The 27,590-nt window shown below is 40.7% G+C and overlaps 2 protein-coding genes across 2 annotated transcripts in view; both read right to left on the bottom strand.

Annotated features, from left to right (window-relative positions):
* Positions 1-4,839: 4,839 nt before the first annotated feature.
* Positions 4,840-8,759, bottom strand: LOC121951707 (acyl-coenzyme A thioesterase 2, mitochondrial-like). The gene is made up of 4 exons (XM_042498153.1): positions 8,604-8,759; positions 6,499-6,996; positions 5,741-5,943; positions 4,840-5,663 (listed from the first exon to the last, which is right to left on the bottom strand). The coding sequence occupies exons 2-4, from the start codon at positions 6,953-6,955 to the stop codon at positions 5,055-5,057; spliced, it is 1,269 nt and encodes a 422-aa protein (XP_042354087.1). The 5' UTR covers positions 6,956-6,996; positions 8,604-8,759; the 3' UTR covers positions 4,840-5,054.
* Positions 8,760-10,937: 2,178 nt separating this feature from the next.
* The window catches only part of LOC121951703 (supervillin-like), a 50,567-nt gene continuing 33,914 nt past the window's right edge, over positions 10,938-27,590 (bottom strand). The window contains 15 exon segments of the mRNA XM_042498144.1: positions 10,938-11,813; positions 14,633-14,788; positions 14,956-15,077; positions 15,631-15,774; positions 15,907-16,062; positions 16,720-16,853; positions 16,986-17,193; positions 22,571-22,676; positions 23,002-23,153; positions 23,598-23,877; positions 24,199-24,346; positions 24,966-25,141; positions 26,019-26,164; positions 26,320-26,467; positions 27,097-27,233. Of these exon segments, the coding sequence (XP_042354078.1) occupies positions 11,727-11,813; positions 14,633-14,788; positions 14,956-15,077; positions 15,631-15,774; positions 15,907-16,062; positions 16,720-16,853; positions 16,986-17,193; positions 22,571-22,676; positions 23,002-23,153; positions 23,598-23,877; positions 24,199-24,346; positions 24,966-25,141; positions 26,019-26,164; positions 26,320-26,467; positions 27,097-27,233 (2,300 nt within the window). The 3' untranslated portion in view covers positions 10,938-11,726.

Here is a 27,590-nt window from a genome sequence, read left to right as displayed (position 1 = left end):
CTACCACCAAGAACACTGCAGTCATGTCGGCTATGATTTTTGTCCAAGAAATGTGTGTTTTTAGAAACATTGGGTGCAGTTGTTCTGTACTTTAAAGGCTGATTCCAGTATTTTTAGAAATGTGACTGCACTCAAGTGAACTGATAAATAGAGCTCCACATACTGGAAACTACAGCCCTTCTTTAAAGCAGCTTGAAATGCTGAAGAAAAGGAGGTTGACGTGTGATGCATTATTGAGCAAAGTGCAAGAGATTCTTCTTAAGCTTCAGATGAAAGCACTGTGGCTTCCAAGACTTAAGGCTGTCTGAATTTAAAGCACCGTGGGGGCCTTTTTAAATCATCCCGTCCCATCTTTTGATGCTAACACGACCCTATAGACCAGAAATACATTGTAGATAAAAACATTCGCAATAATGTCTCTTAATCTTATACAAACACAACAATAAATAGATCAATCTACACCAGATGGGAAGTGATACACTGTCTCCCCTCAGCTCTTGTCTTGAGCCTGCTGAGCTAATTACACTGTGTAGACTACATGTATACAGCCTAATAATACACAGAGGTGACACGAGAGCCTGGTAATTTCCACTGGTGTAAAACACACAGCTGAAACCAGCACAGCTTTGCTTCTCACTGTTTTCTACTCAGGCTAACCAGCTGCTAGAACAAGTTGCAAAACCTTATGGTCTTGCACTAAAGTGAGCGACCACTTTCTAATTCACAGTGAAAATAAACTGATTCATACTGGGCTTTTTTGTACCTTGAATGTGAAATAGGTGCCAGAGTGCATAAAAAGCATGAAAATAGAGTTTATTTTGATAAATAAATAAAATTCTCAAAAGTGCCAGGGAAGGGACCCTCCTAATAGAAGTAAGCCCTGAATGTCCTTAAATCCTAGGAGCACCCCTGAGTACACCTGAGCTTTGCAGGGCAGCTGTACGGGATTTCTCTCATTTATTAATTTTATCTGATAAACATTATTAATGTATGTTTATTAACTGGCTACTGGCATCCTGTTAATTTGCAAAGGTGGCCCACAGGCAAAGCAAGTTGAGTATCCCTGGTTTATGTGATATTTTGTTTGTGGCTGCACACAAACCAGACTTTACACTGAGGGTGAGAAAATGCATTAACTCTTGGGGACATATTTTTATCTGTTTGGTCATTATTGGTCTGCTGTTATGTGTGCAATGTACAACATAAACCATTATTTAAGACTCAGGGAAATCAGTTGTGGGAGACCTTAATTGTCAATGCTGCGCACAAAGACATTAAAAAAAACCAATATGCAAGCAAATAACCAATTGGGGACCAGTTAAAACAGAAACAAAATCATACAAGACAACAAACAATAATAGCAATGTATAATAGCTAAAAGTAAAAATACAGGATAATATGTTATGGTGTAGATGTATAACTAAAAGCATTTACACTCAATTGAAACAAGATCTGAATAAGGCATGGAAACAGCCATAATAGTGACAGAGTGTCCAAGTCTAAGTGCTTTTGCAGGTTATTCCACGCAAAAGGTGCACCACAAGAAAACAACATTTTTCTTAGTTCTGATTTGCGGATTGTTAACGGTGTTTTGTTTTTTTTCAGTTATGGTGCTAGTAAACTTTTTCTAAATATGTTCACAGTATTTAGGTTGACATTTTTTAAAAAAAAAGTAATCAATAAGGACTGTGCTTCTTGGTTAAACAGTTCTATCTTAAGTCCATTTTATCTTTAAAAAAAGACAAAAACTTGTTCCAGCATCAGGATGTTTATTTTTTGATTGTGATTCTCTTTCAGCAATGCTTCCTGCTTCCTTGTCATTATTGCTCATTAAAAATACAGCGGCTATAGCTTGTGTACACAAGGTGCCTGCAGCCACAATCACAGAGCGCTGCGCAATGATGGATATCCTGTCAGAGGCCGACTGGCATTCATTCTCAGCTTAATGAAAGCACTGAAAGCTGCAAAACAACAGAGGTAATAGGGTATAGTGTCTTTTTCTGTTTCTGTTTATGCTGCTGGAACTGTGAGATGTAAGACACAGGCTTATTACTCTGGATGTGTTTACATTTTCATAAACCTCTCTTACCTCTCCGTCTCTGGCAAAACTTCTTATTTAAACACAGTGAGAGATGATGAAAGTGAGTTAGAGAAGTGAACTCATGGCCACAAGTTCAAAAGTTTAAATTTTGAGGGGTTGGAGAAGGGAGACAAACATTGCAAACATTTCATTCAACATTAATATCTCACGAGCTGTCGATGCCACATCGCAGGTGTAGTTGTCAAACTTATTTATTAAATGAATGACATTCTCACATTTGACAATTCAGTCCAGATTTGCAATCAGAATCATGTTTATTGCACAAATGTGTGCACAGATACAAAATTACACTCTGGTCCTCAGTAGTTCACACACAGTACAAACTTATAAGAAAGAGACCAAAACTACAATTCATGTTTCGCTATTGTATGCCTCTGCAAAAAAACGCCAAGCTGCACTTACAGTTTACATCCATGTCTGTGAAAGCATGGATAACATGATACTTTAAACTTGCATCCTCAAAAATAACATTCAATAGAATAGCACCTTCACATGCAACCATTAAATTCTTATTAGTTCAGTCATGAGATTAAGTAGGCATTTGAGTTCAATTTGAGGAAATTCCCTGCCGGCCTTTTTTTGTGATATCACAAATACAAGAATATGACATTTTCTGCAGGTATCCTGTTCACAAAAATGGGATGGACAGACAGACTGACAACCTGACAATATAAGACTATCCCTATCCTGGAGGCATACAAAAAAATGGGTGAACATTGGTAACACATGACACAGAGCAAAAGTGACACAAAATTACCACACAGAAACAAAACCACAAAAAGATGCATAACAACTGCAAAGACAACACAAAACACCCAAAAATGAGACTATACTACCACAAAGTCTGTGTGTCTTGCTCTTGTGTAGGAGAAGTGGTGGAGCCTTTTGCATATCTGTGCCCAGGGACCCACTGTCTCATAAGCTGCCCTTTTTTTTATATAGCAAGTAGGTCAACAACAAATCATGTTCAAAATATGGGCCCAATAAGAGCCCAACTAGTAGAAAGGTCTGACCATCAGCTCTCTGTAGAATCAAGATGCATGACCAGCAGAGGCTGCTAAAGGGCTTTTAGGCCCAAAAGTTAAGGCTTAAAGGCCTTATAATGCAAAGGAAATGTTCTCAATAAATAAAAAAATACACTGTATGACACGACATGCAAGCTGCAAGCTTTACCAATCACAGTTCTTGCTCCACACTTTGCTGTATCTCCACATACCCTCTGTTGCTATCCCTAACACACAAATATAAATCCTTTTTTAGGAGCACAGAGGCTTGTACACCTCTTTCTGCAGGTACAGTAGTGGAACAAAGAACTTGCTGGCGCTCAAAAGCCGGAGGCTGATGAGAGCTCTGTCGAACTGAAACGACAGAAAGGGAGCAGTCAGATAGATGAACACAAAGAACGGAGGATCAGCAGAGAAAGAGCTTTTCAACAATGCTGCTAAATAAATCGAGGAGGCAGATCAAGGCTGGTGCTGTTATCTTGATGAACTTGCACTGTAGCAAACCTGCTAGGCACAATAACGCGTTATCTGTCGAAAAGACAGATCAGGACGCGATAGTTACCAATAAGTCATGTTTTGTTCCCCGCCTCTCATTTCCTTTTTAGTTGTCTTGTGTTCTGTTTTGCCGAGGTTATTTCGAGGTGATGGCTGCCGAGTGTCGTATGGCGAGTCTGAAGGGAAGGTTGAAACATTTATAAAGCTATAAAAGCTATTCTAAACCTTACAGTGTTCTCTGAATGTTTGAAATGAATACAAGAGCAGGAAGCAGTGCTGTCTGTAAGAACAAAACATGCACAGATCTGATCTTTTCCACTTTGCTTGAAGGTTTTCAAAAACAATCCATTTTTCCTATTAACTTCTCACTGGAGCTGCTTATGTTGGCGACATACATACAACATAAACGCTGTAATGAGGGAGTAACTGGAAGCACATCGTGAGGGTGCTTTAAGCTCACTGATGTGTGCCTGAAGTCACTCCCCTGTCACTCATTTACTATTTCCTTCACAATAACTCTCAAAATGATAAGCAGGAGTTTTATCAGAGTTTTTCCAGCACAGTCGAGACAAAAAAAAACTTTGACTTGTACATTTCTGCAAACCCTGGATATGTTACATTTGCACATGCCATACACATGACATGATTCAGATTACATATATATGTGTTAAGTTTCTGATGGTGAATAGCAACATGTTTTCAAAGGAGAGTTTAGAATGTATGTTTGTAGCAACCAATATGTGTATTTTAAGACAAAATGTGATGTTTTCCTAATCTTTACCAAGCGTTTATTGTGCCTCGACCTAATCGCATGGTAACCGCAGCACTGTCGTGACATAAAATAGAATTTTTCAACATATCTGCTACATGTTGAGTGTTAAAATGTAACAAACATACAATTCCAACAGATATTCTGGCGATTGGGTCGAGTTTTCAGAAACTAGAGGGACATCACTTTTTCTTGTCCTGCTTTCAGACGCCTTCCACAAGTATTTAAACCTTGAATACTAGGGAAAAACTTTGGGAAAATATTGTTTATAAAAATAACAATTGCATATTTAAAATTATTTTACAGAGTTTTTGTACATTGTTTTTTTTTTATCTTTTGTCTGTTTTTGTTTGTTTTGTGTCTAATTTTAAGGGATTTTTTTTGTACTTTTCACTATGGATGCACGACATTGGATTTTTTTTTTTTTTGCTGATATCCAATATGGCAATAAGTAATCAAGCAAATTTGTTTAGGTTTCAAAGAGTTAAAGTACATCAAATCAAAAATGTAAATCAGGCAGTCAAATAAACTGTACACAGTGCAGTGAGTTTGGTCAAATATGTGACGAAACCCTTTCATGTAGCCTTGAATATGTTGTTACAAATATTTACAGATACTTAATTGTAAAGCAATAAATCAACTGAAATCACCCTAACCTGTTATACTTATTTGCTGCTGTATTTATCTATAATTTGGCTGTAGTCTGAGCAGCACCACCGCTCAGGTGAGTTTTGAAGAACTCCTGAATCTTCTTCCACAGGTGGACTTCAGCTGCTGCGTGGGACCTGGGCTCGCCCCCCCACAGGACCGCCTCACCCACAGCCCCGTGAAAACTGGAGGGGCAGTACGGTCCATACGGCGGTTCCAGGTAATGTCCCGCTCTAGGATAACACACGCTCTCAAAATTCTCCTTCCCGTGATGCTTCATTCTCTCCTCCATTATGTCCACAAAAGCTTTGCTGTCCCAGTTGAGGTCGTCCTCTGAAGCCACGAAGAGGAAACGTCCGCTGGCTCGTTCAATGGGGATCATGGCGGCCTTGTTCTCCTCTGCCAGCGGATTATGCATACCAGACTTGACATAATAGGCCCCAGACTCAGTAGGAATGATACTGTCGAGGTCAAACATTAATGCAGGGTGGATTAGGCTCTTCTTGTAGTGGAGGGGTAAAGCTGCATTGGCACAGCAGCCATTAATCCACACTATGGCCTCAACATCTGGCAGGTATGAGGCTATTGATAGTGCAAGATCTCCACCTTTCGAAAGGGATATCACGCCAATCCCTTTACTGCCCACCTGCGGAAACACATGCAAACATAAGCACGCCGAAAAACACTCCAAGAGATTTGGATTGTACCGCACAAACAGCTCACCTTGTTTTGTTTTTTTAAAAACTCGATTGCTTCTTCTAAATAATCCAGGTGGACCGCTTTGATGTTCTTCGCCATGTCATCGTGACCGTACAGCGCCACGGTCAGAACCACAAATCCACGGCTGGCCAGCAGAGAGGCCCTTTTTTCCGACAAACCTCCACCGAAAGTGTATAGATCCAACACAGCAGGGAACTGTCCTTCTCCTGGACCAAAAGACACATGAGAACACCATATTAAAACATTTCCACATTTTGGAAATTATGATGAAATTCTGTAGCACAAGAAATGAGCTTCATCAGGCTGAAGCCCCAATTGCTTGTTTCTTCATGTTTTTAGATTGTTATGCTCCAGTGCAATCAACCGGATGTCATATTTAATGTAATATTTAAATATATCATTGACAACACTCATACCATGATACCTGTGGCAGAGATTTGGGGGTTTATTTGATTTTTAACACTTTATGTAGCTTTTTTGCATTTTACCATGCGCGGCAGACAGATCCTCAGTGTGTTTTCAAATCATTTTATGAGCAGCAACATAAACATTTTCATTTTTACTTGCTTTTTGTGTACAGTTTATATACAGCAACATTTTTACTTCATAAAGGGCCTTGGACATCAAAATTGCAGATCACGTCACTGGCTCATGGTCGCATTGGGGGATTTGTTGATAATAATAAAAATAAAATCATTTTCCTTTAACTTAACTATAGTAAAGTTCTTATTCAATTATTACTGCATAATTTGAAGACCAACCTGGCGGAGTAAACAGGACTCCACGGATATTCCCTTCTTTGACAGGGAGCCGGCTCACCCCGTCTCCCATCAGAAGCCTCTCATTGGTCGCCTCTGCCAGCATCCTGCCCTCTGCTTCGTCCTCATGCACAGAGAACGTCACCACATGGGGGTTTAGTGATTTGTTTTTTTGAAACCTTTTGTGCAGCTTGTCTGGCCTCATCGACCACAGCAGACCCATGGGTTCAACCCCGACGTAGCTCCCACTGAGAGAGGGGTCTCTCTCCAGGTCGATCTCCCCCTTCCCGTCAGCCCTGTAGGTGGCCGCGGACCTGAACACCACCCCCTTCTCGTCAGCCGACCTGGCTCTCATGGTGACCACCTGTCTCGACCTCAGCCCCGCCACCTTCACCTGGATAGGCTCATCGAACATGCATCTGGCTCTCGGCAGCAGCCTCAGTCTGACTTGGGAGGACATGTCTTCTGAAATCTCTTTTCTTTTGCAGTGTGGCACTGGGACTAGAAGAGCGTGAATCACACAGTCATTTTTAGAGACTTTGACACAGCCGAATAATACGCCAACAGCCAATACTGACTTAATAATGTCACACTGTTTGTTTCAACACAACCTCAAATTCCTGTGTACTATTCTAAACTCAGACTGCATTTTCTTACTGTTTTCGGGATTCTCCGAATTATGTACATTGCTATTTCTCCTCCGTACTAGTGGTCACCTCTATGAGCAGCATAGGCATCCTCAGAAGTAGTGGAATGTACCATATATTTACTCAACTACTGTACTTGAGTACAGTTTTAAAGTACTTGTACATGAATTGAATTTAAGTTTTTTACTACCTTATACTTCTAGTGCACTATATCTTCGAAGCCAGTGCTATACTTTTTACTCCACTACATTAATGTTTTCAAAATTATTTACAAGTTACTTTGAAGAATCAGATAAAAAAACAAAACAAATGTAACCTAAAAAAAAAAAAAAAAAAATGATGATGTATTACATAGATACTGATATAACTTCATTGATCCCCTTGGTGATGCTAGCCCTGTTGTATATGACTTTTTAAAAAATTGCTCCACCTGAGTGATGCTAACATTATTATGGTTCAATAATGCAGTAGCCCACGTAATATTCTGAAATGGGCCATTCTGCATAATTAGTACTGGTATATATTTTGATGCAAATATTTTTTGGGGGTGAAGTCAGGTAATCTCAGACATCAGGTAAATGGGACATATAAGGTTTTACATCCTGGGCTCTCTTAATATCAGCAGCCAGTCAGCAAACATGTTATTGCATTTTTACTACAAATGTGCTTTACATGAAAAGGGAAAGCACAGCAGAAAATGTGGATACTTTTTTTAATGAGTAGCCAGAGGTTAAATGAAAGATTAATTAATTATTGACTCACCATATAAATGAATTACCCAGTAAAAAAAAAAGCACCATAAAAAAGTCCCATTTTACCTGCACGTGTCATTCTCACGTGTCACTGGGGCAAGATATTCTCATGTGTTTGAAGATCCAAAGATTCAAAATAAGTTGATTTTTTCATTCAAATTTTTTACAGGAACCTTCTTTATAGGAATATAGTTAGGAACCTTAAAAACTAAGTCATATAAGTAACACTCAAGGTAATATTCAGAATTTTAGCTGGCTTGTTTTTTGATAATCTACCAAAAAAAGTGTCCCGCATTACTTGACTTCATCCTCTACTTCTACATAAATTAGATACTGAATGCAGAACTTTTACTTTCTACAAAGTATTTCCACACTGTTAAATTTCTGCTTTTGCTTATTGATGCCGAACTGACAAGAATACCATCGACAGCTGACGACCTTCATCCTGTGTTTCTACTCTTCTGTGATTTTGCGGACAAGTGACGAATTGTTAAAATCTCATATTTCTAAAACGGGATTTGTCGTAAGAGTCCCCACCCGGGAGGAAGATGGGAAATAATCTATCAAGAATCCTGTCTTTGCGGGTATTTATATGTAAAAGAGTGTCAGATCTTTTCATAGACTTGCAGTATATGATCGGCATAGCTAATCGATCAAATTGCGTCGATATTAAACTAACGTTGGTTGCACAACTACGGAAGTTTCTTACCGTTTGCGGGATGACGGGCTCCCTGTCAGTCCAAAGCACCTTTAATCTGGTTCACTATAATGTCTCTGTTACTTATCTTAACCGCAGTGACACTTTAACCCATAAAAATTACTGTTTACTTTCAGAGCGCGGTCATTTGGCACAGAGAAAAGTTGAGTGTTAGCATGTACTGGTCTAACAAGTGTACCGGAAGCTGAGGGAGCTTCACAATAAAAGCTTTGCAATGGCAGACCAGTTGAAAAGTTTTATTTTGAATGGCAAAATGAAGAAGGCCGATGAAAGCATAAGTATTGACACGTTTTCCGATTGTTGACAATGGATCACTGCCAGTGTCTGTTCGTATATGTCAAAGTGACTATTCGACTAAGTCAGTTGACTTACATATCTATTTTTTTTATATATATTTATTATGCTTTTGACAACCATCGGCGGTCTTAATGTTAGTTTTACATATTAAGTCTTACGAAGCATTGAAATTCGTCCTTTGTGACTATTTTGTGAATCAAACATCTTTTCTATCATGTTTTGGTCAGAATAAAGAAAAAAAAGCAGCTGTTGTATATAAACCCCCAAATTTATTCCCCTTACACAGGCCAAACTTTTTTGAATTGAGGCCAACACAAGCACGTGGTGGGATTATGCTGCATGTGCTCTAAAAAGTGCGTCTTTTGCCAGTTTATCAAAGCACATGAATCCTGATGTAATTTACGAAAAAAAACCTTGGACGTGTTACAAGGGATGTCGAGTCTTACATCTCCATCTTGTGGTTAAAGTGACAAATGACAGGCTCCAGAGACGAGAGAGGGCAGAGCTGAGAGTAATGTCTGTTTAGGGACAGTCTAATTGACGTTTTCTCTTCAGAACTCTATATATAACTTTTTACACATTTCAACTTCATAAAATGAATAATGAAATGCCTTTTCTGTACTGGCCTTGCAAATTTACAAAAATGTAACTTTTATCACATGCTTTGGTCCTACTACAATATACAGTGTAAGAGTCAGTTTTTTTTAAATATGGCAACTGCAAATTGATTTTTATGGAAAGAAAGGCAGCTTTAGGTATCGGTTGATATGGTGTGTTAAAATGCATTTGTTGTTTGAGGCGATATACGTCGATGTTTACATTCCTGCTGCAAAATTTTAATGTAATGTGCCACAACTTCCTTATTACCAAAATGTCAAAGAAAAGCTTGTAAATCTAATTTACTTCAGCATCTCTATGTGTTCTGTTCATTCTACTGTCTGACATTCAGCCAACAGTCATCTGACATGGCAGAAACACACCACAGCACTACTTCTGTTAGACTTCTGACCCCCCCGTCACCATGTTTCAACTGGCCTGAACTGACCTCTGGTATTTGCAACATGATTCTGGTTTCAGTCCCTCAGAATCAAAGAGGGCTTTACTCTGCAGCTTGTATTTCGCACTAATGTTGTTATTATTATTTGTTGTTATTATTAACTGCAGAATTACTAATAGTAATTCTGCAATAATCATGCCCTTTTACGATGTCTTTGGTAGATCAGGGCCGTTTTCTGCAAAAGTGGCTCAATGAATTCATGCTGTTATCAGGCTTCAATATCCTGTTAATTCTCTTTCAGCTAGTTTGGTTCTTTGAGCGCGGTTTTAAGATTCATTTGATTATCTTGGATCAAGTTATTGTCACTGTGCACTCTCATCATTTAAAATAAAGAGTTAAAACTATTCTAATGATGATCTAATGATGACGATCTAATGCTGATCATGCGATCGTAGTTAACAGAAATCCTCCCAATATGCACTGGGGCAATACATTCATTTCTGAGGGCATTTTTATGGGTGCCACTTTGATCAACATTGTGTTAACCACAATGTTTCCAATGTTTTGACTCGAGTTCGACTATACTAAAATGTCTGAAGCAGGTGACACAGAGTTTTTTTTTCTCTCTAATTACTTACTTATTTATTTATTTTTTACTCATTTCCTGCCTGCTTCCACCATTAATACTGTTGTAAATACTTGCAGCTGTCATTATTGTAGTTAGCATTGTTGTCATCGTTTTCATTGTCGTTGTTGTTGTTTTTGTTGTCTCTTGTGTCTTCCCCTCCCCTCTGTGTCCCCCAACCTCTCTCTTTTCTCTCTTCCTATCCACTCTAACGTTGTGCTGTCCGGTAGCCTTGCCAATAAATCTCAGTACGGACTGCAACAGGAGGAAGTATGTCAGACTCCTCCTTTGCAGAGCAAATCTGTTATGGCACCTCAAGGTCCAGCCCTCTCATACGCCATACCTAGGGCGCCGAACAGGACAGGGAAAAAAAAAAAAAAAAAAAAAAAAAAAGAGTGACGCATGGTTTGAGTTGAGCATTATTGTGATTTAATTCACTATGTCTTATATCACAAAGTCTTTAAAAATGCAGACTAGAATTTCTGTATATAAACTGTACACAAAAAGCAAGGCACTATACATTCAGATTCATCAAGCTGCTGTTTCTCTTCCTCATATGCATCAAACTTTTAAAATTACAACCCTTACATCTCAGTGAGTCGAGAGTCGCTTCAGCAGTTCGACACAATCGAGCAACATGAATTTCCCTACGAGGCCTGACAGCATCCAGACACTGTAGACAAAAGAAGAAAAAAAACAACTTTCCTCACAACATCTGACATGACGGGATTTGTTTTTACATAGATACACACACATTTACACAAACATTACACACAAACATTATATACAATCGCACACACGTACATACGCAACCATAGCATGGCACTCTGACACCAAGCGTCCTAGTGTGCACATTGTCACTCATAAGTCCACGAGTGGTGACTTCAGTGTTTGGAGGAGACTCCAAATACACACAAACACCATGTAAGAACCAAAGCAAGGTGTTTTTACCTTCTGTTAAACTGTTTGAATTTAATTTCGTTATGTAATGACAAAGTTGAAAGGTAAAACATGACTAAAGCAAGGCGAGTGCATCTGTAGTCTCATCCTCCATGTAGGTTTTCTTCATATTCAGATACTTTCTATCCCAGAATCCTCGCATGTCTCCATCAGAACAGGTTCACGTGACGTTTCCTGTGTCTCCATCTCAGCTGTCCACCTTTTATCCGCTTCCATCTTCAATTAAAAAACTTTCTTAAAACAATCCTTTGGCCTTCTTTAAGTTCACTTGCTTCCACCCTGGTAAACTTTCGTATTCCTCTCTCTTCATTTCCAAAGCTTTCTGCAGTTGAAAAGAGACATGCAGTCAATTAATGAGGAACCTATGACATGGGGAGTCCAACCTGAATTTCCAATGCTTTTTTTAAAGAGGTCTTTTCCTGTGACTGGCTGTGGAGCCAGCCAGTGTAGCTAGTACATTTTTAAAAAGACAAAACAAATGCACGTTTATAACCAGAAGAAATGTGTTTTTCTAACCTCAAAAAGGCTGTAATTCTTTCAAATTGCAGTTAATCTTGTTTCTTGTGGAGACTTTTATACTAAACACCCTTTAAAGCATGTCTGTTTCAGGCTGTCAAGCATATTTGACAAACTCTACAACGCAGAGTCTTATTATCAGATATGTCAGATCAAAAACTCTGAAAGCATCAAGAAATATAACCTGTTAAAGGTCTGAGCACTGAAATGTGTTACCAGAGTGAAAGTGATTTCTTGGTTCTTTCATAGTTTGATGTCAACACTAAAATAAGGTTACAGTGTATTCATATTAAGTCTGGGTGAAGCAAAAATCAATATGTGTAATGAGTCTGTCACACTACAGAAAAATGTCTCGTTAACCACGCAGCCAAATTTAAATTATTAAAACAAAATCGCCAAGTATGTAAAACTAGGTTTCAAAATCGTGACACAAAGCACACTTACAGCAGTGAGCAGTGACTGCCAGCACTCAGTGGGCTGTTACAGTTGGACCAAAACTTCTGCAAACCAATTCTGTCTTTCAGGACAGTTTAGTTGTTTCAGTGTTTTCATGCCTCCATGTTGTGCTTCACAGACAGACAATGCGTCAGATGTCAGTGTAGCCGACGGTGAATCATAAGTGCATCTATATGAGCTAAGAGGAAAGAGTCTCAGGTGGAAGGTGTGTGTGTGTGTGTGTGTGTGTGTGTGTGTGTGTTTGTAAAAAAGAGTAGCAGCAGCAGCAGCAGCAGCAAAGTGTACAGGAAGTGGAAAGTGCTGAGCACCGACACCTTTTAAAGAGGAGAGAAAGCAAGAATGGCTGCACAATTAATAGTCTCAATTATCACAATCAAATCAATTAGACAAGTGTTTCGCATCTAATTTACACCCTCAGTTGTTCTTATGAAGGAAGCGTGTTAAAAACTGCTATATCCAAGTTTATCAATGGGAGTTCAAAGGAATCCCATTTCTGCTACAAAAAAATGATTAAAAAATGTTTTTAGTATTAATATTCACTGTTGGAAAAAAAAAAACGGGTTTTTCAACTTTGGCCCTGATCAAATAGAGTGTGTTTTAGCAGCCTGGGGTGGCTTTTTGCAATAGTTTTAAATAAAGTGAATTGTTTCGCTTGCTGTTTTTGCGTTTCAGAGCATCTCATGTTTTTAGCTCTATAGACCTTGTGTTTTTGCAGGATTGCTCTGAACGCTCTCAAAACTTTGACTCAAAGTGAAAAAAGTGCCCAATGGTCTAGCAGTTTTTCCCCGTTGTCCAATCAGATGAGTGAGATGCCGGAATTCTGTGGTTAGATTAACAATAAGGTAGAAGAGCACCTTGAAGGTTTGTTTTAAACTAACTTTAGCTCACTTTCAGCGTTGCCCAAGACAAGCTGTAAGACATATCTAAGCAAATTGTAGTCTAGGCTACTTTCTAACATTTTACAAACTGTAATTAGGCCTAAGGATTGACAGCAGATTGTCGAACTCTCCCCCACACATCCTAAAATACGCCTTTAACTGGCCATGATCCAGGTATATGCTGATTATTTCTTGTCACATGGCTTAGTTTAAAAGACTATAAGTTTCACATCTATAAGACACTGTGACGCACTCACTAATTCAAAATGATGGCTATTATAAGTGTGTTTTACAACATAATATATACTTACACAATTATATAGAGAATTACTTAGAATTTTTATTTTATCACTCATAGTATTTCATCTTTTTTCTCTGAGCAGGAATGGGATCCAAGTTTGGGTAATGTGTCATTTTTTATTTGTTATCTGCTCTGTGAAGAAGCTGTAAATGCTAAATCCGTTGTGACTGCAGATGATATAAAGGACTCATCCAACTCTAATGTCTAACAGAGTAATCGGAATGATCTTTGCAGACATAATCGTGCAGCCAAGTGCAAAACTTTCCTCTTCAACCAGCACCACACTGAAAGGAGACAGGAGTGAAACAGAGTTTTCAAACCACATAGAGAACGAGAGGGAAACAGTTCTGACGTGCTGGAAAGAAGAACGGTCGCCTGAGTGCTGATGAATCACATGAGTGGCTCTTCTTACCTGAATCCACCTACAACTTGCTCTGTAAAGTGAGAGTTAGATGGAGTTAGGATGGATGATATGAATGATGACTTGTAGATTAAGAGGAAAAAATCCACCTTTGAGTTATTGTTTCATAAATAAACTATGATCAGTTTCAACATGTTGAAGTTCTGTTGTCATTCACTAGTTTGATATACTCGCTCTGCATGTTTTTGAGTTATCTATGAAATACACCACTGTATAATAAACACTCTCCAACATTGTTCACAAAAGAAACAAAACATTTTTATGTGTGGGTTTTTCCCCTTTAAAGACGATGACTGGAGACTGACCGTAATGGAATTTGTCTTGAGTCTTAACAACCAAACATAAAAAAAGAGATGTTTCCCTGTGACGAGAAACTCAGTTTTATGTATGTATGATTTCATGTTTCTTAAAATTACCTCTTTAAATTACCAAAATGCCCTAGAAAATCGAACAAGAATGTTTCTTTTTTAACCCTGCCTCCAACATTGCAAACAATCAATTACATTGAAAAAATAAATACATAAATCAGGTTTTGTGCAGCAGTTTTGCTTGTAGGTTTACTGGTTTACCTCAAAGTCCTGGTCGGACAGGTAGATCTCCAGGCGGAGCGGGTCGACTCCCTCTGGGAGCGGCCGGGCCTGCAGCTGAGCCAGAGGGAAGGTGTTCTGGCAAAGCCGGGCCAACACGTCCTCCACCAGGATGATCTGGTTACACACCTCCGCCTCCTGCGGCCAGAACAGAGGACACGACATGAAGTCCTTTATAACGAGAGCAGGTGTGTGATAGAAGTGTCTGACTGAAAACCCTCTTGACTACTTACTGATATCATGATTAAATAATATCAAATAGAGTATATTTTGACAGCTTCTGTAATTGTGTGTGTTCTGCTGACCCTCTCAGTGATCTCAGCCACGTCCTCTCTGTGCTCCCAGCTGGGAAACATGTTGGTGAAGGTGAGCGGCTCCAGACCGGCGTGGATCAGGTACGACTTCTGAGGCTTCTTCTCATTCTTCTCTGCAGGAAAAAAATCAACACAATAATTATGAGCTCAAATTATGAAAAAATTACTGATCTAAAATTTGCACCACATTAGGGTCATCTGAATACTCCCACTTAAATTTCAGATTGTTTGATTAAAATTAGGGACATTTTTAGTGTCTCATACAATCAATAATAAATTCACAATGTTCCTTATATATCAGGGAAGAGTATTTGTGATCAAACTATAAACGCTTCATAAAAGTTAAAGTGACAGAGAATAAAAAATATTTATAAAATTTTTTACTCTTTTTTGGGGGGTAAAAAATGGTCAAATTCAGTATTATTTTGCCTGAACTTGTTCATTTGCTACTTCATGGCATACCAGCAACCATACCAAGTTTAACCTGTAATTGAACTGTGACGTCACATATTTCAAAACAAAGTAGAAACATGACAAATTGGTACATTTCTGGGTGTTTGTCAGTGGCTTGGGTTTCTAATATCATAATATTTTACTGATCTGTCAGTGCAGCTATCACCTGTCTTTTACTGAAGCTTTGCTTTATTCACCACCACCCTTCCTTACCTTTGCAGTACTGCAGCACTGTTTCCATCGCACACTTCCTGTCTGCATCCCAGCGGATGCGAGCAGAGCCGGTGCACTCGCTGTCCTGAGGCCACCAGCCCTGCCACAAGTAAACCTCGTGGAAGTTATCCACCAGGAACAACGCTGTCAGAGAGGGAAATGGTTAGAACACTAAATGATAGAAGTGTACGTCTGCCACAGACTGCTTTAAAGCGAATAACAGTCCTCATTTTACCACAGTGTATTTATTGGAGTAAGTTTGTGTCCGGGCCTCACCAGGTTGCGGCGTGTTGTACAGGTCTTCCTGCAGGAAGGGCAGTGAGCTGATCACGTCTGTAGCTCTGGATGGGTGGAAGAACTCATTGGCCACAAAGTCTCCGGATGTGCTGCCGAGCTGGAAAAGCCGCGGGGTGAAGTTGAATTTACCTGGATCTGAAAAGAAAATCGGAAACCAACATGTAACAAGATAAATAATTCTTCCAATTTAAGCCAAAACGTCACAGTGTAGCATCAAGGTTGAGAGCTGTGTATTGCTTCTCAAGACTGCATATTTTTTTTATTTTGCTTATTTTTCTTGATGATCACATATCTGATTTTAAATAACAAATCTTTGTCTTAAACAGTGATGGATATTGGACTTTTTGCTTTTATTAGTAAATGTTAAAAAGTAGATGTTACATTCAGAAAAAGGAAAATAACACCAATATACCTTGATTTCAAACTCATGCCATATCTTACTTTTGGCACCAGTCATACTATAGCACTTTAAAAAGGTTGAAATTTGGCCGCCATAACTTTATGCAGCCAATGTCAGGTTGTCAAAAAGCATTCACTTGTTGTGTCAATTGATCAATCATTCATTTCATCATTTATTTGGCACATGAAAGTAAGACAAGACACAACTCCAGTGAAATGTGGTTCCCCCTGCTCCTTTGACCTGTGCGCTGTAATTTAGTCCTTTTTGTCTCTTCCTATATTATTGGCTGCTGCCTTATAACTGCTCATGTGTCCAAATGATTCTGGTTATCTGTGATTTCTGGTTGAAGAAGATAAGTAAGCAACCAAAGCGCTTTGGATAAATGACTGTACCTTGCAGCATACAGTCGTAGGCCTTCCTGTCTTTTCTTCCCAGTGCCTCCCAGAAGCCTGGAGGCTCCACTCCCTCATCACACTCATGAATGGTCACCTTACTGCTGCTGTGGAGACCCGCCTCAAGTGGACATCTGAGAGAGACAAGAGCAAAAATATTCAACGATGCAAAAACCCCACCACTGACCAGTTTAAATCAACTTAACGTATTGATTTATTGAATAGTATCTTGAAGGTCATCCTAAGGACTGCTTATAAAAACTCACTGTTCTTTGATCTTGAGCGCGGCCGTGTTTCCCACGCTGCGAGTGTGCAGCTGCGTCTTGCAGCCGTGCCACAGGAAGATGATGGCCTTGTTGATGTTGAGCAGGATCATGGAGGCTCTGGAGCGCAGGCTGCTGCAGTGACACGCCACCTCCAGCAGGTGGCCCTCCACTGGCACCTCGCCCCGCACACAGTAAAGACGCCACTCACCTGGACACAGACGAGTGGGTGAAATGTGATAAGAGGAATTTTATTTATCACATACATATGACTAACAAAATCAAGCACTGTTTTGCAAGTCACAAAAGATACCTGATAATAATAAACATTTCTGTCCTTTACTTCCATACAAATATATATATTTTTAATCGCCATAATATCAATAAAAATTGTTGTGATTTTCATTTTGGAAATTATATTCAGATCTCAAGTCTTTTCACTGTCAAAAAAATGCTTATCTCCTTAAAAACAAAATCTGTAGGCAATGGGGGGAGATTTTGTTTTTGGAAATGTTCTGGTTTCTGTCCAAGAGGTACTGACCATTTACACTGGAGCAGCAGCTAAACTGTGATATTCTGTCAGGTTTCTGTTCATGTGTTTGGGTCCACTTCCTGTTTTATTGTGACATGTTCTCATTGTGTTTAGTGCTACTTTCACCTCCTGAGTTTTACCGCCTTTTTTTGATTGTCTTATGTGTTTCACCTGTGTCTTGTTTCAATCACCTGTGTGCAGTTAGTAATCGGCCCTTGTGTATTTAAAGCCCAGTGTTTCCTCCTTTCAATTGCTAGATTATCTTTGTTACCCCAGTGTGTTCATGCTTTCCAGCCTTTCCTTGATTTTTCTTACCTGGTTCTTTGACTCTGCTTGGATTTTTGACTTTGTGAATTGATTTACCTGAATGGACTTTTCTGCCTTCACTGCCTACAAGTGTATGACCCCTGCTTTCTTCAGTAAAGATTTGGATTAGATAAGCTGTGATTGGTGTTTGGTGCTTTTCTCTCCATCTGAGTCCCAGTTTCATACTACAACATTACAGTAAACAGTGCATGTAGGGAGCAAATGAGAGGAAACACATTGGCTAAATTAAAATCTTGGACCCCATCGGCTATTGTCTGATGAGCTTTTTAGGTTCACGTGGACGTTTCCTGTGTCTCCATTCAGCTGTTCCACCAAATATCCGCTTCCGTCTTACAATTCAAAAATTCTTAAATACAAAATCATATCCTTCTATAGTACACATCATCCACCATTTAACAACTTTCGTATTCCTCTCATTCAAATCTCCACCTCTTTCTTCATTTTAAAATAGTGACATGCAGTCAATTACATATTTAACCAATTTCCCCATTTAGACCACCTTACAATCCCAATCAATAATTACCTATTGTCTATTCCTTTGCCTTTTTTTTATCCTTTCAGTTTATCAATTACCAATAATCAAATACACCCTCAAAAGCACTAATACATACACCTCCTTGTACCATTATGAATAACACCCCACCCCCTCGCCCCTCTTAACAACTATTACCAAATATTCCGGTTACACATTAAACTTTATTAGACATTTAATAACTACCCCCCATACTACCATTCCCATTCTGAAACATTCATTCCAGCCAATGAATCCCAACTTCTGAGCGACCCTCATTCCTATTACTTATACACTCACATGACCTAACCCAACCACATAACATCCTACCCTACCTAACCACTAGACTTCTTATACATGTCTAATTTTACCTCTATACACTAGATGATCATTATCAATCCAATTAATGTATACATCCAAACATTCATCTGGTGTTACATATTACAGACTACCAACTACTTTTTTCCTCTACTGTGCATCGCCGAATGTGTATTCCATCGACTGTATACACGGTATGCATGAAACCGTGGTTTGACGCGTCAATATCACCCCTCCCCCCCACGCCCCCCCCAACACACCCGCCCCCCCCCCCCGAGTGTACCCCCCCCCCACCCCCCCCAACACCTCCCCCCTACCCCCCCCAAAACCTGTGTGTTAACCCCCCCCCCCTACCCTCCTGTTGTGCAACACCCCCCCCCCCCCCCCCCCAAGAGGCCACACCACCCCCCCCCCCCCCCCCCCACCCACCAGCCTCCACAAAACTATTGCCCCCCCCCCCACCTCCCCCCCCCCCCCCACCCCCCCCCCCACCCCCCACCCTACCCCCCCCCCCGACCCACCCCTTCACTCACCACCCCCGCTACCCCCCCCCCCCACTCCCCACAGTTGTTATACACAACCCCCCCCCCCACCCATCCCTCCACCACCACCCCCCACCCCCCATCCACACAAAGACCCCCCATGTGTGACCCCCCCCTGTTTTGGTTTAGTTGTAGACCTCCCCCCCCAACCCCCCCCACCCCACCCCCCCAACTCCACCCCCCCCCCCCCCCCCGCTTCCAAACCCCCCCCCATTCCAATTATACCCCCCCCCACCTCCACCCAAGACCCCCCTTGCTCTCCCTCCTCCATTATCCCAACCATACACCCAACACCCCCCCCCCCCCCCCGCCCCCGACCCTATAGAACCCACCAACCCCCACTCAACCAACCAACACCTCTTCCAACATTAACCCCCACCACGCCCCCCCCCAACCCCCCCCCCACCTTCCCCCCCCCCCCCTCCCTCCTCCCCCCCCCAACCCCCCCCCCCCCCCCCCCCTCCCCCCACCCCCCCTCCCCCCCCCCAACCCTCCACCCCCCCCCCCCCCACCACCCCATTAAAACCTAAACAAATTCCCATCACACCCCCTATATAAAAATCCCCCACCCCATTTCCCCCCCCCCCCCCAACCCCGCCCCCCCCCACCCCCACCCCCCCAATTGACCCCCCCCCCCAACCCGCCCACCCCATGCACCACCCCCCCCACCCCCCCATATAAAATCCTTCAATCACATCCTCTATCCCCCCCTCCTGACCACAAACCAAAGAACCCCCCCCCCATTATACCCCAACCGCCTATTACAACCCCCCTACCCAATACCACCCCCCCCCCCCAACCCATGCTTCCCATCTCAACCCCCACCAATTCCACCTCACCCACCCACCTTCAACTCAATCCCAATCCTTAAATCGATCAAGAAACCAAAACAGTGTACTTCACACAAATCCTCTGATCCCCTCCAAACATAGCAACTTCCACACAAATCAAAAAAAACTACAAATCACCAAAATAAACACCCCGCAACAAAAACACAACACAACTACAATAAACCCCCACCTAAATCCATCCTCGTATATACCCCCATACACAGTCCACAAAACACCTCAACCAGCATACACCGCCAATTACACGTACAACAACCACCAAACCCTACCATCACCCGCTCAACCACCCAACGACTCACCATTATAAATACAACCCCTATCCAACCCACCCACCCCATCTCTAAAAAAATCTAAAATACCCAACAAACATATCAAACAACCAATTCTACTAAACAATCACACATAAACCCAGATCAAACTCTCCCCATTTCCCAGTCCCACCCTACAACTCCCAATTCATTTCATAGCTAACATATATAAAAACCACTTACAAAACACAATATTCCACAAAACAATCTTCCCAAAAAATCACTAAATGAAGCTCCCCAACCTGAGCTAAATTGTCCACAGAAAAAACACATCTCATTGTCCATTGTGCGTGTCCAGAAATGTTATAATTTACAAAAAGTCTACAGAAATATCACTATCAACATATTGTATCTATCTCATACCCATCTCCAACTCTAATATCCTCTCATCACAGACACTTGTCACACCAACCGACACACTACAAAAGCTCTAGAACACTTTCAATAACAAATGCTTCCCACACACTATTCTCATATCGCCCCACAAACATACCCCCTCCCCCCATAACTGTCTTAGCCTTAGTATCATCCTCTCTAATAAGAACCACCCCCCCAACTCTCCTCTATTCCGCCCCTAACGTCACTAGTGTTCGCATATCCCTCCCGCTGATAATAATCGCATATCTTACGACCCCTCTAGTTGCACAACTACATGACCCACGTCAACCCACCCCCCAATCTCTACATACCTATCGACTAAGAATCATTCTAATTCATTCATTTAAAATACATTGAATACAATACCTAACAACTCTTCACAAACCCCTCATGCTAACAGAATTTACAACTCTACACTGCATAATTCACCTAAGACACATTAATCCGCTAATGTATACAATCCTATAAAATCACAAACACAACATGCCATTGAAAATCTACGAAGTATCCAAACACACCTACTATATTCACCACCCCGACACATCCCACTTAACACCACCCTTACCCTCCAACCACAAACATTCATTGAAATGTTATAGATACCCCTAAACCTTTTTCCTCAGTCATTATCGTATTCCTACAATTTACAAAGCATTCTATAATACCCACCGTCACCCGCTGCTCTCATAAACCATATTTCCTATCTACACAGAGCATAATTCATTACATTCGAAAGAAATAAAACTAAACACAACCTTCCCACACATGAATCTTCACATCTCAGTTCCAATGTCACACCTAAACCCTCCTGCAAACAATTTAACTACCCCCTCCTGAAGACCCAAATCCACTGTCTAAACCAAACCAATGTACACATACATACCAAACTCTTAAATTTTCATCATAAAACGACAATACTTAAACATTAAATCCACACCAGTATCCCTTTGCTCTCTTCCTTTCCTGTGATTATAAGCCCAGTGTTTCTCTCCTTTTCAATTGTTTAGATTTTCTTGTTTTACCCCAGTGTGTGTTCTTGCTTTTTTTTCCAGCCTTTTTCTTGGATTTTTCTTACCTGGGTTTCTTTTGACTCCTCTGCTTGGAATTTTGTTTGACCTTTGTGGGAATTGATTTACCTGAATGGACTTTTCTGCCTTCACTGCCTACAAGTGTATGACCCCTGCTTTCTTCAGTAAAGATTTGGATTAGATAAGCTGTGATTGGTGTTTGGTGCTTTTCTCTCCATCTGAGTCCCAGTTTCATACTACAACATTACAGTAAACAGTGCATGTAGGGAGCAAATGAGAGGAAACACATTGGCTAAATTAAAATCTTGGACCCCATCGGCTATTGTCTGATGAGCTTTTTAATTAGCTTATTTTTCATTTTATCTGTATTCATATATAGAGATTACAGAGATTATCCAAAATGTCAGACACATGGGAGAGGAAGTCTGGGCCCAGATATCCATTTGTTAAACTGGAACCCCTGAAATACTGGCAGCTGCCACCAGAGGCTTATTGTTGTCAGACGATAGCAGGCGTTCCAAGATTGAGAAAAAATGCTAAATAAGCATTGAATTAAGAATGCTACATCTCAAATCTGGGATTTCTTTGTATTCCATAAATTGACCCTTGAAATATTCTGATATGGGAAGAAGCTTCATCAGAAAAATTAAGTACTGCTGGCAAAAAAGCAAACATCATTTGCAGAACCTGTTTAACAAAGAACCGCTGTGCCTTGTGGACAAAAATGTCACATGGCAATCAGTAATGGCAATAAATAAATAACTAGCACAAAAAGCAGAAATTTTCAAATGTTTACTCTGAGTGTTCTCCTCCTCCTCCTCCCTCTTGCCAGCGTGGACAATCATCCCTCCACTGAAGCACTGCAGGAAACATGGAGGCTCTTTTCCTTGCTGCACCTGAACCTGTTACACACAGAGAGCAGATACCAGTTATGAAAAAAAAGCTACATAGAGAAAATGCTCAGAACTCTGGAGAACTATTAACAATAAACATCAGGAAACATGAATATCATCCATTCATTTATGATGCTACAAAATACATATTGACATAAAAATTAGACGTTTTTCCCCCACACTCAGCCCTAAATACAAGGGTTATTCTGTCAAAGAGAGAGTCTGGTGTGCAAAAGCGTACATTTACTGAGTTGTGTACTTTCCACTTTTTGTTATATTTATTCATTTAGTTTGTTTTGGTTATTTGGCCTTTGAGAAGCCTTGTGTCTTGTACCTGTGCCCCTCTTTCCTCATCCAGCTCCACTGTCATCAGCGCTGATGTTCCTTTCTCGCTGACGGTGGAGTGTCGACCCTGCCAGAAAAAGTAGCAGCATTTCTCCCTCCCCGGCCCGCTACTCCTCGCCTCGGGGTTCTGCCTACGGCCAACTGAGAAAAAAAAATACAACACAAAATAAAAAACTATTCTGAATGATGAAAATAAGTTTATCTTCCTGTGCAAACCGAACTCTTAACCTTAAAACCTTTAAACCTACAGTTGATAACTTTCATGAAAATAACATTTTGTCATATGTGCTGAAACTGACACTACAATCACACAGAAGTGCATGAGACAGATAGTCTGTGAAAAAAAGTTCTCCTCTTCCTCCTTCTTCTTTTAAAAGGCATTTTAAAGCATCCATCACCACTGAACTCATGTCAATTACTGCTCGTAAACTGTGACAGCAACACTTGCTGCTCATTACATAATTTTAACATGTTAAGTGTAATGTTTGGATCTTAATGCAGCGCCGTCTTTTGGTCTTATTAGTATAGAGGTTGTAATTTGCGACTACTATTTAACACAGGTGCTGAGAGTCCACAGTGACTAACCTGATGTATTGATCATGTACTTCCATTTGACCACATAGGCGTCTCCCTCATGGAACTGGCCGATGCTCTGGCGTGGCAGACGGCTGTAGTCAAATTCCAGGATGTGCCAGACGTCCACTGACGCTGTGCTGATCTCCTGAATCCTCATGTGGTCCTCGGACTCCACTGGGCCGTGGCCGCGGCCCACATTTACCCCGTCCAAGATGGTGGAAATGGATGATTGGAGGACTGGCAGCATCAGGGTGGCGTTGTAAGGCCGGCATTCTCGCCCCGGGGCCTCCTGATGATGAAAATACATTTTAATGCCAGATCTATCATGCAGAAAATAAATCATTATAACTATTTTAGTTGCCACTTTTATCACATGTGATCATTCTTCTCTATGATACTTTGTACAGCATTCATTCAAAGGCGTACGCTCTCTTATTCTAGTTTTGATCCCAGTGTGTATCCAACTGCTCCTGGCAACATTATCTGAGAGTGAGCCACATGCAGAGAATAAGCAGATGGGGAGGTAGAAAAAACATATGAAGACTCTCTGATGTGTGTGTGACCTGTAAGTGATGCAATTATCCTCATGAAACAAGCATTGGATTTGCACCTTCTGCTCCGGTACGAGCTCGCCGCCTTCCTTTGGTGTCGGTGATCTCGCTTCGGTCCAGTCTACAAACTTCTCTTTGAACAAGATCGTCTCATTGTGCTCTGTCAGCCTGCCAAATATCGCCCAATCAGGACGGCCCTGGCCCTTCCTGTCAATGAATGAACATACACAAAGAAAAGGAGACAAAACCATGCTCATTACACTCTTGTGTGTGTGAATATGCATTTGAATTTATAAATAGAGTGTTTTTGTGGCCTCTGCTGTTTTTTAAATGGGGTTAAGTTTATAATTTAGGTTAAGGTTAGGGTAAACCTTTAAAATGCTGTTGCAGGGCTCCCACGCATTTTTAAAGACAAAATTTCAAAACTTTTTAAGTACCCGTAATATTTAGTTTTCTTGGCCTTTTTCATACATATCGGATTTAAACTCTGTTCAAAAACATTATGTCAGCGCACTGGCATACATTAAGGGAAACACAGAATGTGTGGAGAAAACTTAGGTAATGATAAATAAAACACATATTATCAGTGCATATTACAGCAATGTTATGTAGACAGCTACAGAAAAAAAGCCATTATGGCACATCACATGGAAGATTATCCATGGAAGATTACATACAAAGAAATTCCATCACTTTTCCAAAAACTAACGATTTTTACTGATTCTATGACTTCTCCAGGCCTGGAAAATGTGATAATTAAAATTCTTTGAGTTTTCCATCACTGTGGGAAACCTGTAAATAATAAGTGTGTGTGTGTGTTTCCCACCTGGGTATGAGTGTGTTGCAGCCTCCAGGGTCCAGCGGGTTGATGTCACAGCAGGTGTAGTCAAACGTCCCGTTCCAAAGGTGTTTGGCCAGCTGGAAGGCCACTTTCCTCTGGGCCAGAGTCACCTCTTTACCGTGCCACACATACACCTCACTGCCAAAGTCAAACACCAACACCTGCAGCACAACAACAACAACAACAACAACAACAACAACAACATTGTTACTAAGTTGTTAGTTTTAGTTTGTCCATGTTAACTAACAGCTGCACAGCTGCTTAATTTTGAATAAATACCTCTCCAAGCACCATGCAGACAATCCTAATTAATAAGTAGTCTTTAAAACAAGACCTGTCTCTATTGCATGTATTTAATATAAATGTATGTACTAACTTATGAAGTATATTTAAAATAGACATTTAAAGTAAAATGGAAAAAAACACAAAATTAACACTGTAAGGAAAACACTGACAGCATAAAAAACAAAAACAAACTACACAAATTATAACAAACTCGACTAAAACAACAGACAACAGAATAAAAAGCAGGACTGTGAGACGCTCCATCATTTATATGCAAAGTAAGCAATGTAACTGCAGTGCTCTCCTCGGTGACAGCCCCAGTGTCCTGAACTCATTTCATTTTTTTTTTTCTTTCAGCAGCAGCCATGCACAGATGGATGTAGGAGGTGCTCGCTATGGCACCTGCTGTTGCTAAGCAACAAATTATAACCAGCTTATAGCACAGAGCTCTTCTTTAAGACCCCGAAATATTCTAAATATTAATATTCAATGCTTGATACGTTTAAAGAAAACTCCACCTTTAGAAACTCTAAAACAGATTTATATTTTAACATGATGTAAAGTTATCTAATGTGAAACAGCTCATGTTTTGATCACATTCTCGTGTTCTGAGGCTATTGGAAACAGAAAAACAGCTTCCACAGCCGGCCAAAAGGCACCTGAAAGCAAAGCTGAAACAGTGCCGGTTAAAAGGCACCACTCTTGCTTACAGTATAAAACCATGTTGATCTAATCCAGGTTAGACACACTGACCTCCTTAGATGAAAGCAGAGAGCTGCGAGGGACCTTCCCCCACTCATCATCATCAGGAACCAGTTTGTCATCCAGCAGTCTGAAGATACAGTTTGTTTCCACAATGGCATTCTCAAACTGCTCGTCCTCCTCTGGCGGCCCAGCCGCTGTAAGCAATTAGACAAATATATTATATCATTGTTACAGTTTGCATTGCATCAAAAAGCACCCGGGAACAATCAGTGGCAAATCTAATTGGGCATTTGAGAGCAACAGCTGTATCTCTCCTGTCAAATCTGAATATGAGGGGCTCATGTCTTACGCTGGTAACCAGTCTGTCCTCCGAGGATCGTCCAGAACTGCTGCGTGTCTGGCCCCTGTGGGTTGACCCCTTCCTCGACGGTCTGCACCTGGTTCGCCCTGCAGCCCATGTCCTTATTCGTCTGGATGAAAGTAGCCAAATCAGTTGCCTACAGGAGAGAAACAAGGATCTGTCTGAGATAGTGGTGATGTCTGTGCGCTGTGTCTCTTAGTCCCATGTTGACTTTGATGTAAACAACGAGGACATGTGACTTTTCTTGATTTATCCATGAACGGTGAAATGACCTCTACAACAATCTGCTTCACATTTATATGAAAATTCTGCAAAAAGGTGCAACTGAGTCAGACACTGAAGTGAGGAAACTATAGGAAAAAAGTTTGGCTGAATCAAGTTAATGTTCTTGTGCATAAAAACACAATAAAATGAGTAAACAGCACTGAACGAGGAGGTGGAGTATAAAAACAAATGTTTATTGCAAAGTGTCTAGACAGACATCCTCTGGGGAAATGGAAGAGCTGTAGCCTGAAAGCATGTGTTGGATGAGGAGCACAGATGGGCATATGTGCCAGTGTGTATCAGGGATTACTGTGTGTGTGTGTGTGTGTGTGTGTGTGTGTGTGTGTGTGTGTTTGTGTGGGGAATGCAAATGAGAGGCAGAATCATCAATGAATCATCTTTGCTAATGCCAATATTACAACAGTAGCCTTGCTTCTCCACATCTAAAGTGAAACTCTTGAGTATAAGACACATAATTAATAATAAAATCATAGCGCTCACCTTGGCCTTCTCAATGACATTTGAGAACTCTCCTATCCAGATGAAGCAGTGCTCTGGAGTGACCAACAGGAAACAGTCGCCACTGTTCAGTGATGACGCTCTCGGCTCCACTAATCTGGTCTGAACATGACGACGACCTGGAATGAAAGAGTTCTTATCATGACAAATCATAGTTTTCACTTTCTTTTGAGCACATTGGCTCTTCGTTAAAAATGTCATATGTCAGAAAAATGAATGGCTACTAAGCTTTTTTTTTAAAGGAATAGTTTGACATTTTGGGAAATATGCTTTTTAGTCAAGAGTTAGATGAGAAGGTCTTATAACAGCCATTTAATTATACAGCCAGCAGCTCCTTAGCTTATCTTACCACAAAGACTGGACAGAGGGGGAAACAGCTCTGATTGAAGTTAACAAAATCTGTTCACGTCCAGGGTTTAATTAGAGCTTAACATCTATTATTAGTCTAAGCCCTGAAAGCACATAAAGTCAGAGGG

This window comes from Plectropomus leopardus, chromosome 12, assembly GCF_008729295.1.
Source record: "Plectropomus leopardus isolate mb chromosome 12, YSFRI_Pleo_2.0, whole genome shotgun sequence".
NCBI lineage: Eukaryota > Metazoa > Chordata > Actinopteri > Perciformes > Serranidae > Plectropomus > Plectropomus leopardus.
The sequence above is the reverse complement of the archived record's forward strand: the minus strand, read 5'-3'. Positions and strand labels throughout refer to the sequence as shown.